This window comes from Aulostomus chinensis, chromosome 14, assembly GCF_037954235.1.
Source record: "Aulostomus chinensis isolate RoL2024-O1b breed Wild chromosome 14, RoL_Achi_v1.0, whole genome shotgun sequence".
NCBI lineage: Eukaryota > Metazoa > Chordata > Actinopteri > Syngnathiformes > Aulostomidae > Aulostomus > Aulostomus chinensis.
The window spans coordinates 8,506,727-8,524,983 of record NC_141333.1 but is presented as its reverse complement, the minus strand read 5'-3'; the positions used below and the strand labels follow the sequence as shown (position 1 = coordinate 8,524,983).

The following is an 18,257-nucleotide window of genomic DNA, read 5'->3' as shown; positions in this document are numbered from 1 at the left end:
TGACTCGGTTTTGTTGTTAGTGTGGAGCCCAGGAGCTGGTACATTCCTTTTTCCGGTTGAAATTTTATTTGTAAATTTGTTTCAGGACTTGTAAAAGTGTTTTGCCACTTGTAAATTTGTTTTGGGAAATGTAAATTTTTTTTGTCATTTGTAAAAGTGTTTTGCCGCTTGTAAATTTGTTTTCAGTCTTTGTAAATGTGTTTTGGTAATGTAATTTTTTATGATACTAAAACTGTTTTCTCAAATGTAAATGTGTCTCAAGCTTTATAAAAGTGTTTCACATTTTGTAATGTTGTTTTGCACTCCCAGGCCACCGTATGGATGGGCTAATTGTTTCACATGAAGTTTGAATGAGCTGCTGTAATGATGATAATTATAAGTGTGATGCTGGGTCACACCATGGTGACCCTGCATGAGTACAGCCAATGCCTCGGGGTGCAGCCGAAGCAGGAACACCAGATTTGTGTTGGTTTACACTGATGGTGATTATATGTGACACTGTGAAACAAACAAAGTAAACAGTTTGTACCATTTGGTAAAATTTGAAGATGTATTATATTCTATGCATAGTAACATTCATATGTCATAAGAGCTCTCCTCAGAATGCTCATTTTAAATAAACAGGCACATATGATGTAATTAGACTGCAATGTGAATTCTAATGGAGATGGAATCATGCAGTTAATCTGCAATGAGACACAATCATGCAATTTTCACCACAATCATTCATTAATTCAAGTGGTTGTAGAGCGACGCTGGGTCTTTTGCAATGATACTACCAAAGAAAGACTAATTAATCACACTAACAAATAAACTATTCTTCATATTTGACTTTCTATTGTTTGTTAAGTGGGGGCTGCTCAGAATGTTACAATTGAATTGTTTGTTATGTCCACTCAGTACCTCTTAGCAGGTAATAGGACACCGCGGCATGCATTCGTTTCCCTGCAGGAGCAGAAACAGTATCAACATCCTCATGTTCCACATCACAGAGGTTCCCATGGTGAGCCATTGTTACATTTTTCACCAACCTCAGAAGACATTGGCTAAGCTTAACTACAGCATTGTAGCAAATGTCAAGGTGGCACTGCTACAATTCAACATAACTGCAGAGGTAAGAACACTGATTTCGGTCCAGCTTGTAGACAAGGTCTTCCTCCATGTCTGTACCATTTCCAGGAGGGTTTCCAGAAGGCAGATCCTGTTAATCAGCTCACCCCAGCCCTCGCTGACCACAGGCTGGACCATCACCAGCATGAAGATGTCAGCAGACCCAGGTGGAGCTGCCCTCTCAGCAATCCAGTCCAAGAAATTCTGGCCTCAGTCTTTGCAGCACCCTCTCACACTGGATCGACCAACATTGGCCCTCAAGCAAATCCAGCAAGTGGAGAAAATTCCAGAAACCACCCACAAAGCCTCCTTTACCTCACACAACAGCTCTCCTGTTGTAAAAGCCACAGTCACGCATCAAGGTCAGTGTCAGTGTAAATTAACTCAAATGATTGTTCTGAATTTACTTTCTGATAAAGGATTATGTGGTGAACCATTCAGTCTTGATTTGAATATTCAAATCTTAATTCAAACTGTGGCTGAACGTCTTTTTTTTTTACACTATCATGATTAATGATGATGTAATTTGTTTTAATGCTCATCTGTGAATCCTGTGAAAATCCACCTTTTGTTTAAGAAATGATTTGTTTGTCTGGAGCAGAGGGCTTTCCAACTATAAAAGGAGACGGGCATCGTCGCAGTTTTGTCTCCCACTACCACAACACCTTCCAAGGAGCCTGGGGCAGACCTGCTCAGCCAGTGGAAAAGGTCCATGAGCCATCATGATCAAAGGAGATTTTTATTCCAACTGAACACTACATGACTGGAACAAAAAACCTGCAGCTATTTTCTCTGACTCACAGACAGACAGATTAGGGAAGCTGCTGTATGCCCAGCAGTAGGCATGCTAATAAAAACACTCTATAACCTGAAGTACCAGCACCTACAGCTTTAAGTAGACACAAGACTCACAAGGTTGTTGACCTTTCTATAAAACTTTCCACGAAATGGGTGTTATCAACACAAAACTGTTTTTATATGGTGTCTTTACTCAGCACTCCTCTTCAGTGGCTTTGGGTAATCCTGAGAAGATTGCAGAGAGAGAGACAACACAAGCTGCGTCATTCATCTGGCCTACTGTCTGCAGGTCTGTGGTTTTTCTGTTCGACTGGAAAAACTCTGTTTAGATCTCAGTCAAACGCAGTTAAAACCACCGCTGTAAAGCAATCAGATGGGTTTGACCAGTTTTGGTTTCAGCGTATGTTACTTGCCTGGTTTAAAATATGTGGGGGTCTAAAGGGTCAGGAGTTTGGAGGTGCTTAGTTCACTTACCCCAAAATCGGAAATATTATACTTTAGCAGTATTACATATCACTCAGTGTTAGCTAATCCCCATACACAAGTGTCATAAATAGGAGTGTTTTTTGATACAGTGCACCATTGGTTAAGGAGTGTTTGAAGCTCGACATTAAGCACTTCTCCAAGGACCAGTGGTCATCCACATCTAGAGAAACCTTCTGTAACCACAAACTGGGTGAGTGTTGTCTGTGTTTATGTTTTTGGTCTGCGCTTACTGATAAGCCAGATCTAATTCTTCAGTGTCCCATTAAAAATGCGATAATTGTCACCCAAACCTTAAAGGCAGCATAATTAGGGCCTGAGCCTGAAGGTACTTCAGGCGAAGACCCTATTGTGTTTTTTTTTTTAATATTTCTAATACTGCTAACAGTTCATTGAAAAACTCAAAAGTTTTCAATTCTAAAATGGAGAACTATGACACGAGTGTCAAATTTACTTCGCCTCATCAATTGATTCTGTCTGAATTTGTTTCATTTCCCAGAAAATCCAGTCGTGCGGATTAAGAGGACCCAAAATTTCAGCTCCTTACCCAGGGGTGATAGTGATAAAGGACGCACCAAAGACAGGATGTCCGTCACCACCAACAGAGCCTCCTTCTCCAATGTGAGATTTGAAATATGTTAAAAAAGAAGAGAAAAAAAAAGAAAACTTATCATATCAGATTTGACTGTACATGTAACAGGTGCTGACCTGATGACCAAAAGCCACGTGCAGTTTGGCCCGGACCATCAGTCAGACCTGTGCTACACAACCACAGCAACAGAACACTTCAGCAGAAAGAACGGGGAGCAGCCCAGACCCATCAACCAGCTGCCCAGCAAAATACTGAGTGGTCCAGGTGATGGATGACTGTAGTTTGCGAGCATAAAAGGAGACTCTACTTGATGTTGAGCTTGTTTTTCTATCTGTTTGACAGAACACGGACAGAACCTCAGCACGAACAGGGCTGACTTCCTGCCACTGAAGACCTGCACACAGACTCCTTGTCTGTCACATCAGAGGGTGAGAGTTAATTACATTCATTTTAAAAGTCGGTCAGATTTATGTGTAATAGTCATCGTAGTGAGCTAACTGGTAGCATAAGTAGCAAGTGTAGTAGCATCAGCAGCAGTTCACTCTGTTTTATATAATTTCTATTTTATATGATTTACTGAATCTCTCTCATATCTTTAATTAAACAGAGCAACGTCCGGTTCCCTCTGTCCCATCAGGGCTACAGCACCACCCACACTGAAGACTACGTAGCCAAACCTTTGTTTTTGCAGCGTCCTGCCTGCAGCCAGTTCCTCACTCATTTTGTCATACAATGATTAAGGATCACAACTTCTTCCCTCAAGCATACTTTGGTACATTTTTTTTGGTCACCATTTTTCACAAATACAACGTATACAGCGAGACAAGAAAAAGGCACTTCAGAGAAATTTTGCTGGCGTGGAGACATAAAAATATTCAATATTATGTAAAAAAAAAACACTCAAGTTTTATTTTTGAATTTTTTTTTAAATTAATAAAAGCATGTGATTTTGAAAGGAATGAAATAAATTTCTGAAAGCACTCAATGGGCCATGACATAAAACTTATGGGGCATATTGTAAATGAGACAGTGTTCACATGGAGCCTTTTTTGGGGGGGGGGGTATGTTTGTGAAAATGCTCGCTAATGAATTCTCTTGAATAAATGTTTCCTACATTACCCAAAGTTCTTTTTGACAAAGCATATCAAACCAAAGCCAGTGTATCACATCATCACTCTGTGTTGTCTGCTTCTTATTCAGCTGCAGATCAAAACTAAGAATTTCACTGGGCTGATGAATAAACAAAGTTTTACCAAGAACAGTGCAGAGGCTATCAGAGTGTCGTCAAATGCTGAAGCAACATGCAATTCCAGCCAGAAGTTAGGTGGTTTAAATATAAACTTTAGCCTCAACTGGCATATTTAGGACAACACAGGACTTCAGTGTCCTACTTCCACCCTGTTTACACAGTCAACCTTAACAGCTTAGAAGAAGGTTAGCATTTGTTTGGCAGAATGATTCTCATCCCCTCCTTCAAGCATGATTGACCACAAAACGCCATAAAAGCAATCTTTGTTGTAACAATAACACAGCTTCGACCCGAAGATGCAGGTTGTGCTGATAAAAAAAAAAAGTATTGGCAAGCAAACAGATGTAAATAAGGTTAAACTAGACTTCATTAACCCTCCAAAACGCTGTCAGTTCAGGCATGAGCTGGCACCTGAGTCTGCCAACCCAGTCAGGTTCAGGTCCAAGGACCAGAGGTGCACAGACATGGTTTAATATCTGACTTGATTAAACTACCCTGGTTTTTAAGTCAGCCAGACAGCTCTGGTTCAATTATTTCTGATATAACTCCTTGGTTGTTATTTTTTAATTTAATCAAAAACACATTAGGCTGCACGGTGGTGCAGTGGTCAGCACTGTCGCCTCACAGCAAGGAAAGTTCAAGGTTTGAGTCCTGGCTCCAGCACAGGATCTTTCTGTGTGGAGTCTCCATGTTCTCCCTGTTCCTGCGTGGGTTCTCTCTGGTACTCCAGCTTCCTCCCACAGTCCAAAGACATCAAGAGGGGACGAGGCTGATTGATACTCTAAATTGACTGTAGGTGTGACTGTGAGTGTGAAAGGTTGTCTGTCTATCCAGGGTGAACTTCGCCTCTCACATGAAAGCTGCTGGGATAGGCTCCAGCCCCCCGTGACGCTTAAGGAATTTTAAGGAATCTTAATTTTTTTCCACAAAATAAAAAATATCTCATCATACTAGTCTCTTAAATCACATAGTCTACGTGTGTGTGTATGTGTGTGCGATGGGGAGAGAGTGCCACGATTGAGCTACTTTATTGTCAAAATAAAAGCTTCCAGCCCACCAGCCATTCAATTTGGAGTGTGTACTCTGTAATAATTTGTTTCAGTGTCTTTAGCAATTTGTTGTGATGCTCTGGATTTTTAGAGTCTGCTTTTAGAGAGGTCTAAGTGACTGTTTAAGAGCGAATGAATGAAATAGAATTTTAATTTGGAAAGCCATGGCTTTGCTCCTCCTCCACCATGTTTAAGAGGGTGGACGTGACTCACATGTGCTCTTTGTCATTGGTGTAGAACGCAGAAGCGCCGTGCTTCTGGGCGTTGAAACCTGACTTCGTTGATAAGTACGGGACTCCGACGGAACGTGCAATTAGCTCGAACACATTTAAGACTTTTCTGTGAAAGTCTTCGGTTTCGAGAGGACCCCTGCTGCCCCTGCCCCGCCGGTGAGTTTTAACTCTCTGTAATACGTAATTCCGTTTCTCAACCCTGATTGGTTGATGTCTAGTCTCAGCGCTTTATAAATATCACCGTTGTCCATCACACCGGTCGACGGAAGCTGTCAATATTGATAGGAAGACTGAAAATAATCATCATTCACTGCTGTCACAGAGCTCGTTGCCTGGGAGCGACCGTGACGGTTGTTATTACAATGTTGTATGATGTTTTTTTGTTTGTTTGTTTTTTAAATACAACATATAAATCTCTATATAGAGATCTATATGTATATATACAGCATTTTAAGTTAATTTTAAAGTTTTTATGTTAATTTATGAAGTTTATTAAAAGAAACAACCAAAGTTCTGTATACTGTCCAAAAGAAACAAAACAAAAAATAACAGGCAAAGCAACACACTAAGCAATACCACAGCAACAGAGATACTGAGAGATTTTAGCAGTTTGAATATATATATATATATATATATATATATATATATATATATATATGTTGTGTGTGTGTGTGTGTGTGTGTGTGTGTGTGTGCATCATGAAAAGCCAGGAATTAAATATGTGATTTAAAATGATGAATTGAACATTCCTACATGCTAGCATGTGCGTGTTAGATAGCATGATATTAATGTAAATAATCTCATAATGTTAAAGGTTGACAGCATGCTACATTTTCACATGTTGTCAAACAGTTTCAAAATGTGTGTCAGAAAAAAAAGGCATGAGCAGCAGTCACTTGCATGGCAAAGAATGCACCCTGGTTTTTACACACAGAACAAACGAGCATGCATATACAATACAGTTTCCTGCATATGATGTTATCTGCCTCCATCTATTTTTGCAGTAAGATACATTTTTTTTGTTTAGTAATGTTCACACGTTTAACACACATAAGTAATATAACTGTAATCCATCAGCTTTGTCAGAGTTCATCCTTTATTTTATCTTCCCACATAGAAATGACATTGAGCTCCATCAAATCTTTCAAGCTGGAGCTGGATGGTCCGTGTGATGCTGCTTTCACTGGAGGAGAGGTCGTGTCCGGCCAGGTGATGCTGGAGCTCCGCAGGGACACCAGAGTCCACTCCATGAAAGTGCAGGGAAGAGGTGTAGCCACGGCACACTGGTTGGAAAACCGAGGCATGAACTCCGTCTATAATGACTACACATCCAAGATCACGTACTTCAGGAAGAGACAGCACCTGATCCGAGGTCAGTAGTGAAAGCTGAAGAGTGTCATTGTCCTGGTGTTGATCAGTTATTGTCCTACTGTGAACACTATTAAAATGCAGGTGACTTATAGCTTCCAGGAGCGAGACAAAGTAAATGTCCTGCAGTGTATTCCCATTTTTAATGTGTTATTTGTTTTGTTTTTGTGTTTTTGCTTTGAAATATGTAAAAGATTTAGCCTTATGAAGTGTCCTTAAAATGTTATGCAAACATAATAAGGTTGAAGCATTTTATGTAGCCAAGCGGCAGCAGCCTCTTAGTGAAAAGTTGTGAATCACAAGATTCTGTTTCTCTCAATTCTTTTAGTTTGAGAATTGTTTTTTTGACAGCAAGAATGGGACAGAGAGGAAAGGAAACATCTTCTGAAAATACTTTTGATCTTCTACTATCACATTGTTCTTGATTATGATCGATCACAAGTTTGTGACCATTTTCTTGAACAACAGTTTTAGCATACAAGTCCATTTGCATTTGCCTTCGGCTAGCCTCACCCTGACTGAGCCATTAGCGGATGGTAAAACTCTTGTGACTCTCTTTTCCCACATTTTAGCACCTTCTGTGAATGTCCTCTTCCTCTTCTAAGAACACGATTGCAGGTCCCACATCCTCTCTGTGTCTCTGTGTGTTTCCATGTTCCTCCCATGTCTGCGTGGGTTTTAGCTGGTTGCTTGATGGTACCTGCCATTAAGGATAGAAAATGTTTATGATCTTTTCCAAAACTTTACATTTGATGAGATTCCCAGCCTGAAGAAAGCAAAACTACAGTGTTATCGTCATATAATATACAGTAACAAATGTTCTCTAGCGGATGCAGGAAGTGATATTTACATTGCAAAATCCAATGGGGGTGGGGGGGGGGGGGGTGAGGACCTTTTCATTGCAGCTTGCAGCTTTAAACACGTACTGAACATGAATGAGCACTGGGCCAAAGGTGAATGCTCTCATGTTAATTATAATTGAGCAAGATAAAGGATTTAAAAAAATATTTTCTAAGGGAAGTGTCAGAGGTGTCTGGTCAACAGGTTCAGTCGTGATGCAGTGATGGAAGTTAAAGTAGTCCAAAGGTATCCAGAAATAAACATGACTATTTGAAAATGTAGATTAGGGATTTCTGGCACAATTGACCCTCAGTTCAAAGGTGCGAGGGGAATGATAATGAAAAGAATTTGTGCTGACTTTGCACGACTTATGTATCGCAATAATATTGCTTTGATATCCATAGTTCCTGCATTTCAGCTGGTGGATAAACATTCCTCCTTTTGATTCTGATTCAAGTTAAACTGATTTAGTTTGTCATGCACCAGCTGGTAGCCGCTGTGTCCCGAAGTCTCTCTGCAGTTATCAAAATGAAGCCGCCTGGGCCAAATGTGCCGTCGTCGGGCGGCACCGATACAGTCATCAGATAACATAATCCTAAAATTAAACACAAAGCATTAGTGCTGACACCTAGCTGGTTTGCACAGTTTTCTGTTGTAAGGGACGTAAATGTGAAATTTCCCTGTTGTGGAAAGCACCAGGCAGGGAGTTTATAAGGCACTGTAGCAGAGCAAATAAACAGTAGAGCGGTTAATGTTTCATCAAAAGCTCTGTTAGTTGGTCCCTCTGTTAGTTTGTCCCCTCAGTCTGGTTAAACAAATAAACATATATGTGTGGTAAATGCAAGTGAGCTTCGGATAAAAAGACAGTACTTTTGTTACCAGCTCTAGCAAAAGACAGTTACACCAGTATCTAAGTATCTGAATCTCGCATCCGATGTCCAGATCACGTGATCATGAGATCTTCAATAACTGCGTCATGTATACCGTGTAGTTAAAGGTGCGCTGGGCATGTTGTGTAGGTCCATATCCAGTCCAGCTTTCAGCTTTTATGATAAATCACACATCACCCGTTTACGGTGGCCGCGCACTTGCTCTTACATCAAATAAATGTTTAAATGGTGAGTTTTTGGAGTCATTATTTAGATTATGAAATAATACAGATCAGAAATAATGCTATAGTATGGAGGGAAGGGGGGGCATAATTCAAGGCCTCGTCCAAGGGAACAAACTTTGCTGCCCCTCTGTTATAGTGTGAATAACTATAATAATAATAATAATAATAATAATAATAATAATAATAATGATTTACACTCGTTTAACAGGGCTAAAATGATGATTCTCCCAAAAAGCCCTCTTTTCTCATTTTGAATATAAAATCCAAAGTAACTAATACGGTAAGTAATTAACTAATGGGTTTTGCTAAGTGTTTCACATGCTACCCTAAATCTTTCATGGGCAGAATCATTTTTATTAACCATCGTTCACAAAACACTTCAGTTATTTAAGCTGCTCAAAAATGTATTCAAGTGCTGTGAAACCCTGATGCTCCAAAGTAGACACGAGGATGTTGAGTGAGGTTCTGTTCATGTCAGAAAAGGGAAGCAAGAAAGGAGGAAAAAGTGAAATGGAGGAGAATGGAAGAAAGAAGGAAGGGGTGGTGGCAGTTTAAAACAAAATGCAGCCTGCATCACCATGACAACAAGGAAAACAACACATGGCCCTCTCGGGTTGCTCTCATCTGCCACATCGCCAGCTCTGGCTCCTCGTACATTCAACAATATTACGTCATTGTGCTTTAAAAACAGAATTTTCAGTTAGTGACTTTTCCCTTGAAAAAGCTGAATTGAAGTCGGTCCGGTTGTGTTGGAGAATTTTGGTTGGTTGCTCCAACTTTAGAGGTTGTAGATCTTAGTGTAAAAAGGGGGATCTTGTGAAAAAAGCATTTAAAAAAAACCAAAAACTTCTGCAATCTTTTACGTCTTCATTTTAAATGTTTGTTTCCAATGTTTTGTGCTCAGGGGAACAAAATAGAGATGCGTGAAGGATAAATAGTTTTACTACAGGAGTGTTTCCAGCTACACTATGACTGTTAATACAGAGTCATCTGCACAGTGGGCGCGTTTATCAGGAGGAGGCAGAGAGTGACCCAGATGCCTATCTTATCAGTCCTGAGGTGGGGGTGATGACGGACCACTGAGCTGGGCTTTTACCCCTGATCACCAGCAGGTGGCGTGCTTGGCTTTATTACAACCCAAAACAGTGCATGTTTTTACAGAAACTGCCAAACTGATGAAAAGTGGACCACAAACCTTTGAAATCAACACAGTAATAATACGACTGCTCCTAATGATAACTCCGCTTCCTACTTATTTCCACAAATTAGTAGATATTTGATGGATGTCATAAACATTTTCAAAGAAAGAAAAGAAAGGAAAAAAAATATTCTCAAGGGAGGAGCCCTCTTGAGATGGCATGGGCCCTTTTAAATCTTGTCATTCCATGAGCAATCATTGTTTACCCAGACTTTTCCAACTTTTCCCAGGTTCACATTCATTTCCTGGCTGGTCCAGGCCAGCATCCCAGCAGTCATGTTTCTGCAACCACTGCCTCCAGATCGTCAGTTGATGGCAGTAAAGAGTTAATTCTCCATCACTAGCGAACAAAGGAGTAAACAACTTCGTTTTTCAAGACCCAGACTTTGATTTGAGAAAGACAGAACATTTTTAGAAATGAAGCAGTATTTTGTTAGTTTACTGAGACCAATGAATAGATCTTTCATGAACTGACTCTTGAAAATGTCTGTAGTGTTCAGAGAGAGCATAACGGGTGAATGTGAGTGACCTAGTTGTTCCTAGTTTTGTTTATATGGAGTCTTCTTGTGACATTGCCTACTACAATAACTGTTAAGTGGCCCCCCCGCATGCATGGTGAAACCACTACAGATGGTCCAGAATGCGGCGGGGCGCCTGGTTTTCCGTCAGCCTAAAAGGGCACACTCTGCTGCTCACATCCACAGGCTCCCCATGGTTGTGCTAATAAAATGCGTGTCACCAGTGCTTGCCGACAGGGTGACATCTGGGTCTGCACACATTTACTTGAACACAAACTCATGCTCCTTCTCAGCGTCTTAGATGAGGAACTTCATATGGCGTTGCAATCCTTATGCACTGTTCTGGTTTGCGGTTCCCTGATGGTGGAATGAGCTGACAGAAAACAGGACAGTCCCACTGTGTCTTCTAAAAAAACAAACAAACAAAAACAATCAGAAGACTCATCTTCTCTGTGAAAACCTCCTCTTGGAAGACTGGGGACACAGCAAACTGGGGGTGAGACCTAGCATGTCTTCCTCTAACCAATCAGAGGGATTCGTCTCATTAATGGCCTCTGGCACCGATACAGCACTGGTCTGCCACCAACCAGTGCCAGCAGTCAGAAAACCAGGCACAGACAAGACCACAAATGCTGGCCTTTGACCTGTTGAGTCAGGGGCCTAACACCCCAAAATGGCTTTTCTGTCAGGTCCATTCACGTCAAGAAACACAAGAGATGATATGAGCTTGATTTGTTTATTATTGTACAAATTGGCGGTATGGCTCTGTTCAGAGGAGTCCCCTGCGAATTTTTCATGAGCACCATGAAACAGGGGACCAGCAGCGTGAGGGAAGGTTCTCCCAGTTTAAGACTGGAAGGGCAAACATACCCCCGTGAACAGAGCAGCAACATGACATGGAACGATCTATGCCATGTATACACGACAAGGTGGAGCTGGGGAGGTGGAGGGTAGCAAGTTGTGAGCAGGAGCAACTGTACAGCAAATAGCAGCAGCAGCAGCAGCAGCAGCAGGCTGCAGCAGATTGCAGTAGATTGCAGTAGATTGCAGAAGGTAGCAGCAGATAGCAGCGATGAGGCAGGCAGAGCAGAAGTTAGCAGAGCGGGAGTTGAGGCTGGGTGATATTTAAGTTGAGAGGGGCCAATCAGAAGCAAGGGATTTGATCAGCTGATGCTGAGCAGTTGGGATCAGCTGATTGATCAGTTTGATTGATGGACGGGAAGCCAATAGCGCTTGACTACCACGGCCTGACAGAACTAACGCTAACGCTCGATATCTGATCTCCTTGTAATTATTTAATAAATTAAGATCTTGATGCTCACTTTAAAGTACTTAATTGTTTTGTATGACTGTAGAAATTGGCAACAGCAGGCTCGTACTTGTTCTAGAAGGGGATTTTGTGTCATAAGTTGCATGCTTTTGTGAATAGCTGTGTGTGTGTGTGTGTGTGTGTGTGTGTGTGTGTGTGTGTGTGTGTGTGTGTGTGTGTGTTCCATGTACGCGCTGGTAACAGCATGTTCAAAGCGACATGCAAGAAGTGGAGTAAACAGCTTTGCTCCCGAGTGAAACTATTTTCCTCTGAGCTCTTCAGGGAGGATCTATGCCAGACTGAGACATGCTCAGTAAGCCTGTTTTCTTCTAAGAACCTGTAACCATCAGTCATCATCAGTCCCTGTTTTCCTCACTGCTGCCTCCACACCCCACATGTTTATGATGTTGCCTTCGGGGTCAATCCGGAAATATGGGTTTTGTTTGAAAAGAGACGAAGAAAAAGTAACTCAGCTGCATAGTAAATAGGGTTGAGGAAGTGAAGTGGGAAGTGTATGTTGGACCTCGAAATGGTAAAGATGCCTTGTGAAGGTGGCTGATGTGTTACTAAGCTTCATCACTGTAAATGTGATGTGATTTTGTTTCCCTTTCACATCAGGGAGTTTTGTCCCTGGTCTTTGTCGGGACACGTTTTTATACTCATGCCTGCGTTTATGACGAAGTGCATTAGAGGTGTTTTTAGTGGCTTTTAAAACTCAGTAACAACTGCTTAAACCTGACAAAGCTGGTCTCCAACTATGAGATTTGTGCTTGTGATTTTCAGTAGCAGTCTCCAGATTAATATATCACTCTTACCACCCCGGGGGGTGAAAGTGTGATTATTACTGGAGAGAATATTTGAAGTTTTTATTGTTGAAAATGAGCCAAACAAAAGTAACAAGATCATGTTTTCAACGCTGGTTTTGAGAAGTCTGTGCGGGGGAGAAGCACCTGAAGGCAGCGCTGAAGCCTCTCCTGCGGCCTTACATAATAAATACAGAGAACCGCCCACTTTCTCAGCCTGCAAATAAGGCTGCGGTGCGAAACTCAACAACACTTTCAGCCTTGAACGACTGCCTTCCGTCTCCTACCGGAGATCCGCTTCACTAAACTTGCACATACTGCGAAACAAGACGAGAGGAAATACTTTTGCGTTTGATAGGACTTGCACAACTCCCCCCTAAAAAAATGATTTTCGATAAGTTGAAAAAGTTGGACATCGTCTTCGACTCCCCGGAGGTGGACTGCCCGCCTGTGTACAGTAGCGGGGACGTGGTGTCCGGCCGGGTGGTTCTGGAGCTGTCCGGAGAGAGTCGGGTGGACTCCCTGAAGCTTCATGCCGAAGGGTTTGCCAAGGTGCACTGGACCGAGTCTCGGTCCGCTGGCTCCAGCACCGCATACACCCAGAACTACAGCGACGAGGTGGAGTACCTGAACCGGAGAGAGGTGCTGCTGCAGGCAGGTCAGTCCTCGCTGCAGGCGCGGTGATGGGGCAGAGAACACAGTTGGCATCCTGTCTGAACACTGGAGACTTTGTGTATCAGTGGTTGTTTACTCCCCCAGTGACAGTTGTTAGTAGCGTTTTCATATTTGATTTGTATGTCGCAGAACAACTTGATGCATTTGTTTTTGTGGTGAGTTAATTTCAACTCATTTGAGTTATGGTCTGTTTTTCAAACAAAGAGATGCCTGGATCAACTTAATATAATTTGTTCCCGATGAAATTTAATGAATGAAGAATCTGAATTAGCACAGTTCATAGGGGCTTCTGGAATGATGCTGTCCTTTTTGTTGGGTACTTCCTTGAGGAAGTGAAACCAAAAAAAAAAAAAAAAAGAAGCCCCACAGATTTAGAAAGTGCACTAAAAAGATTCAGTCTTTCATTTACTATTTTTTACAGTAGGTTACTTCCATCTAGAGACTTGCTGTTGTCGCTTCTCAGTCCGCACGCAAAAAAAGACCCCCCACCCCCACCACTGTATATGAAGTGAGCAAATTGTGCTGGGGCAGCTGTCTGCTCCTTTCTCATTGTGAAAACATCTGTTGAAAGCAATAGTCCTGACATCAGACTTGTCCTGGTTAGAGGTAAATCCTGGCTTGTTTTTCTCCTTGGGTGCCTGAGGTTTCAAACTTTTCATTCATTGACCACAGAGCTAAGATGGCAAATTCAAGCCAGGGCTTCGGTCGTTTGTTGCCCAGTGCAGTTTCAAAATTTGCTTGCAAACAGAAATCAAATGGTGTTTGCTATCTGGTGTTAGAAGTACATTTATTTTGCAGGGATGCATGAAAACATGCACCTCCTTACTCAACCTACTTGACCCATGAATTGGATTTGACAATGATGGGTATTGTGGTGGAAATCAAATAGGAGTTTGCAGCTAACAAAGGGACCTAAAAACACATGGCATCTGTTAAACACAAACACGTGTTGGTGGGTCTGCGCAAGTGAAGAAAAAAAAAGAAAACAGCAGTTGAGACTGGCTGTCGAGTACAGCTTGAGGAAAACATGTTCCCAGTCAGCACAATGGAGCGGGAACCGCCCCTCTGAGCAAGCACAGGCCATGTGATAGTAGAGAAAGAGTTTTCTGTCTCAGCAGCAGTCATGATGAACACTTCTGAGTTCTCACTCTCTTGTCCGGTCAATTTGATTATGTGGATTTGTAAAGAATACTGGTGGTGTGAAATGTTTTGCCTCAGTTGTGTGAGTTAGGCGTAGTTTCAGCATGATGCCTTTTGGGGCCATTCATTCTGGTGGTTTATGAAGTTGAAAGTCAGAGCAACTTTTATTTTGTTGTACTAATTTGAATGATATGATAATTAGTTTTTAAATTTAACTACAGAAACTGGCCATGAAGGAATTGAGCTTTCAGTTGCTGAATCACTGTATTTCACATTGGGAAAACCAAAAGGGTGACAAATTAATGCATCGCAACCTAAATGTACTTTTTTCTTGCCTCCTTCAGATAATGGCGAAGTGACCATCCTTCCTGCTGGCCGCCATGAATTTCCATTCAGCTTCCAGTTGCCTGAGGAGACACTTGTCACCTCCTTCGAGGGCAAACATGGCAGCATTCGCTACTGGGTCAAAGTTAAGCTACACAGGCCTTGGGCTACTGTCAAGAAGATCAAGAAGGAGTTTACAGTCATCGAGCCCATTGACATCAACACACCGGCCCTGCTGGTGAGTCTCTCAGCTTAAGATTGTGTTATAAAACACCTCTTGATGTTGCAGATATTTGACACTCATGGCTTTCCTCTCAGGCACCACAAGCTGGAACAAAGGACAAGATGGCCCGGATGTGGTACCGCAACTTTGGACAAGTGTCCGTAACTGCAAAGATCGACCGCAAAGGATATACACCGGGTGAGAGCTGAACACCAAAAATAATCCATAAACCCATGTTGGTTGGTTTTAGAGCTGAACACCGTTCCTAACATCTCCTCCTCTCTCCACAGGTGAAGTCATACCTGTCTTTGCGGAGTTTGACAATTCTACTTCTCGGTCGATTGTGCCCAAAGCCTACATCACTCAGACTCAGACATTTATTGCTCGGGGCACCATGAAGCAGAAGCGTTCAGTCGTAGCCACACTCTGTGGTGACATTGTGGGAACAAGATGCCGAGAGACCTGGCATGGTCGAGCCATCAAGATCCCACCTGTGGGTCCCTCCATCCTACAGTGCCGCATCATCAAAGTGGAGTACATGCTCAAGGTGAGCTCAGTTCAACAGCTGCCAGATACGACCAATTTTACTCAGATGTCGCTAAAGGTTTCCTCCCATCAGGTATGTGTTGATGTTCCTGGGACATCCAAGCTGTGTCTCGAGCTACCGCTGGTCATCGGCACCATCCCCCTCCATCCGTTCGGAAGCCGAACCTCCAGCGTCAGCAGCCAGTACAGCGTTAATCTGGAGTGGCTGCGCATGGCCATCCCTGAGCAGCCTGAGCGTGAGTGTCCTTTAATTACTGGCAAAAATGTGCAAGATGCGAAACCAAAAGATTTTGGCTCAATATTATCTACTTATCTTATAATCAGGCTTCATTGTCTGTCCCTTTTTGAAATGTGCAGTGAATCTTTGTTAAGATTCAAGTCCAGATTACAAAACTGTACACAAGAGCAGCAGAATAACCAGACAAATGAATGCAAATGTCTGTTGCTGTCTGTTTGAAACTAGATTTTTTTTTTATTGCCCTAATACTGTAGTAACTTTTTTCTAGTTTGATAAATTACGAAATGGTTGCATCCCAACAGCCTCTTAAACCTCAATGAGTTTGTTGGCTTTTTCCCCCTCATATATTTTCATAGCGGTGGAACGCCAACATACCGCCGGGTCAGATGCCAACATGTGTAAACAAACAAAGGTTTCATTTCAGCTGAGGTTCAAATCAGTGTTTGTTGGTGAAAACGGCAGTAAATGTTAATCAGGTTTTTTTTTTTAAACTGCAGTGGTGACTCAGCAGCTTCATGTTTGGACCTGTACTGTTCGGAGTCAGGCCAGCCAACTAATCCTGCCTCTTTTCCCTGCAGCTCCTCCAGATTACAGCTCTGTGGTCAGCGAGGAGCAGGCCGAGCAGTGCAATAACGCAGTGGTCCCGCAACCTGCCGAGGACCTGAGTGGGATCCTGGAGCGCCCCCTCATGGCTTTTGTTCAGGAGTTTCGCTTTCGACCTCCACCAGTGTACAGTGAGGTGAGTCACTAAAATGCACACCCACTCACTCCCACAGTTTACTAGGTTAGATTGAAACACTCTCGACCGCTGCTGAACTATATAAAAACAAGTGTGGAGGTGTAGTCAGAATGTAGAACGTATCGTAGGTTTGAGTATTTGTCTTGGAAACGGATCGAATCATCGACCTACGCAGTGTTGAATCTCATTTGCTTTTATTTCCTTTCCCTGCTCACAGATTGACCCCAACCCTCAGCCCTTCAACATGAGACCTCGCTGCATGACGTGTTGAACCACAAGCCCTGCCTGAGCGTCAAGCAACTGAAAGCAATGAAACAAATCAAGAGATTTGTCTTCTTCTGGATTACTTCTCGTTGATAAACGGCACCTGGTCCTACCCAGTGTGGTGGAGAGGGACTGAAGCGCCATAGAGCGGGTCAGCGGACTAACAGGAGCTGAAAGACAGTGGAGGAAACTGTTTCCAGCCCATACAGAGGACACTGCTGTTCTGCTGTGAAGGAAGAAACTTCTCTACATCGGTTCCCGTCCAATCCCCAAGTGATTTTTGGCTCCCGACGAAGTGAGCTACCTCCCAATCAACGATTTCCTCATCTGAAGTGAATTTTGAGATTTAACGGGACATGTTGGGAGGGGGTCACTCGATATTTGTCAAGTGGAGAATTGAAGTTGCGTCTGGTGTTTGGGGGGAAAAAGCGCTTTTGATAAGTTGACTCATGTTTAATATCACATTGTCATCTTTGAATGGCGTAAAGAGAGAGGCGTAATTATTGTCCTTGGTTTCCAACTCACTTTTACCAGTCATCACAGTGGATTATAACAGCCTACATTGCTATGCAACATGATGATTTCTACTGTTAACCAAGCACATACTGTATCCGAAGGTGTGATGGTGGTGCAGACAAGTCAAATAAGCAGATGTAGTTGTATGTTATGCATGCAGGTAAACATATGTAAAAGGGAAAAATGCTTATGCCTTAAATATCTGTTGTCAAAGATTGCATGAGAGTTTCAGGGAGATGTTCTCTCATAGATTTGAATGTATTCGGAAAGGCAACAACAAAAAGAGTTGGATTGTATGCGGATGAATTCAGTTAGTCGTGTTGATGCAACGAGTAAGGCACTTGAGTACCAGATAGTTGTGGTTGGTGATTTTAGCACAATGATAAAATAGGATGAGCGATTTGTGTATAAAGGTGCACGAGGCTCAGAAATTAGCTCTCCCAGCTGCTAAGCAAAAGAAGGAGGGGGAGGAGGAGGAGACCTCTGACCCATGTGGTTTGAAACTTTTGATGGGTGCCAGATGCCTCTTGATCGCTTTGTGAAGCTCAACCAGAATTCACAGCTCAGCATTCAAGTCAAGCCTTAAGCTGGAGATGCCACTGAAGTATAAGAACAAAACATTCCAAAAAACTGACTCTGGGATTATATTTTCTCCTCAACTTCCAAAAAAACTAAGGAGTATGAAAGGAGTCTTCAGGGTCAGCCGTGCGACTTTGGTGTATCGCACTGAGAAATCGAATGTATTTTTATACAACGTTGATTCAGAATCTTGCCAAAGTTTTGTAATTGTTTTTTTTTAAAATAAAACATATTAATTTGATGTTTGTCTCCAGTGTTTCTTGGAATCCATAACCTCGTAAATGAAGGGGTGAGGGCCTCTGTGTAGCATGTTGCATGCCAATGATCTGGCACGTCATGTCTAACAGTG

The 18,257-nt window shown here is 42.3% G+C and overlaps 2 protein-coding genes across 3 annotated transcripts; both read left to right on the top strand.

Annotated features, from left to right (window-relative positions):
* Window positions 1-2,030: 2,030 nt before the first annotated feature.
* On the top strand, window positions 2,031-3,180 carry LOC147249626 (uncharacterized). The gene is made up of 4 exons (XM_086225569.1): window positions 2,031-2,197; window positions 2,484-2,584; window positions 2,891-3,012; window positions 3,092-3,180. The coding sequence occupies exons 1-4, from the start codon at window positions 2,058-2,060 to the stop codon at window positions 3,101-3,103; spliced, it is 375 nt and encodes a 124-aa protein (XP_086081695.1). The 5' UTR covers window positions 2,031-2,057; the 3' UTR covers window positions 3,104-3,180.
* Window positions 3,181-5,510: 2,330 nt separating this feature from the next.
* Window positions 5,511-17,329, top strand: arrdc2 (arrestin domain containing 2). Of its 2 annotated transcripts, XM_086224283.1 has the most exons (8): window positions 5,511-5,670; window positions 6,632-6,886; window positions 14,824-15,041; window positions 15,122-15,224; window positions 15,317-15,573; window positions 15,646-15,808; window positions 16,389-16,549; window positions 16,767-17,329. In XM_086224283.1, the coding sequence occupies exons 2-8, from the start codon at window positions 6,634-6,636 to the stop codon at window positions 16,818-16,820; spliced, it is 1,209 nt and encodes a 402-aa protein (XP_086080409.1). In that variant the 5' UTR covers window positions 5,511-5,670; window positions 6,632-6,633; the 3' UTR covers window positions 16,821-17,329. The 2 variants fall into 2 exon arrangements, with proteins under 2 accessions (XP_086080409.1, XP_086080408.1); XM_086224282.1 differs by lacking the exons at window positions 5,511-5,670; window positions 6,632-6,886 and adding an exon at window positions 12,892-13,322.
* Window positions 17,330-18,257: the final 928 nt, after the last annotated feature.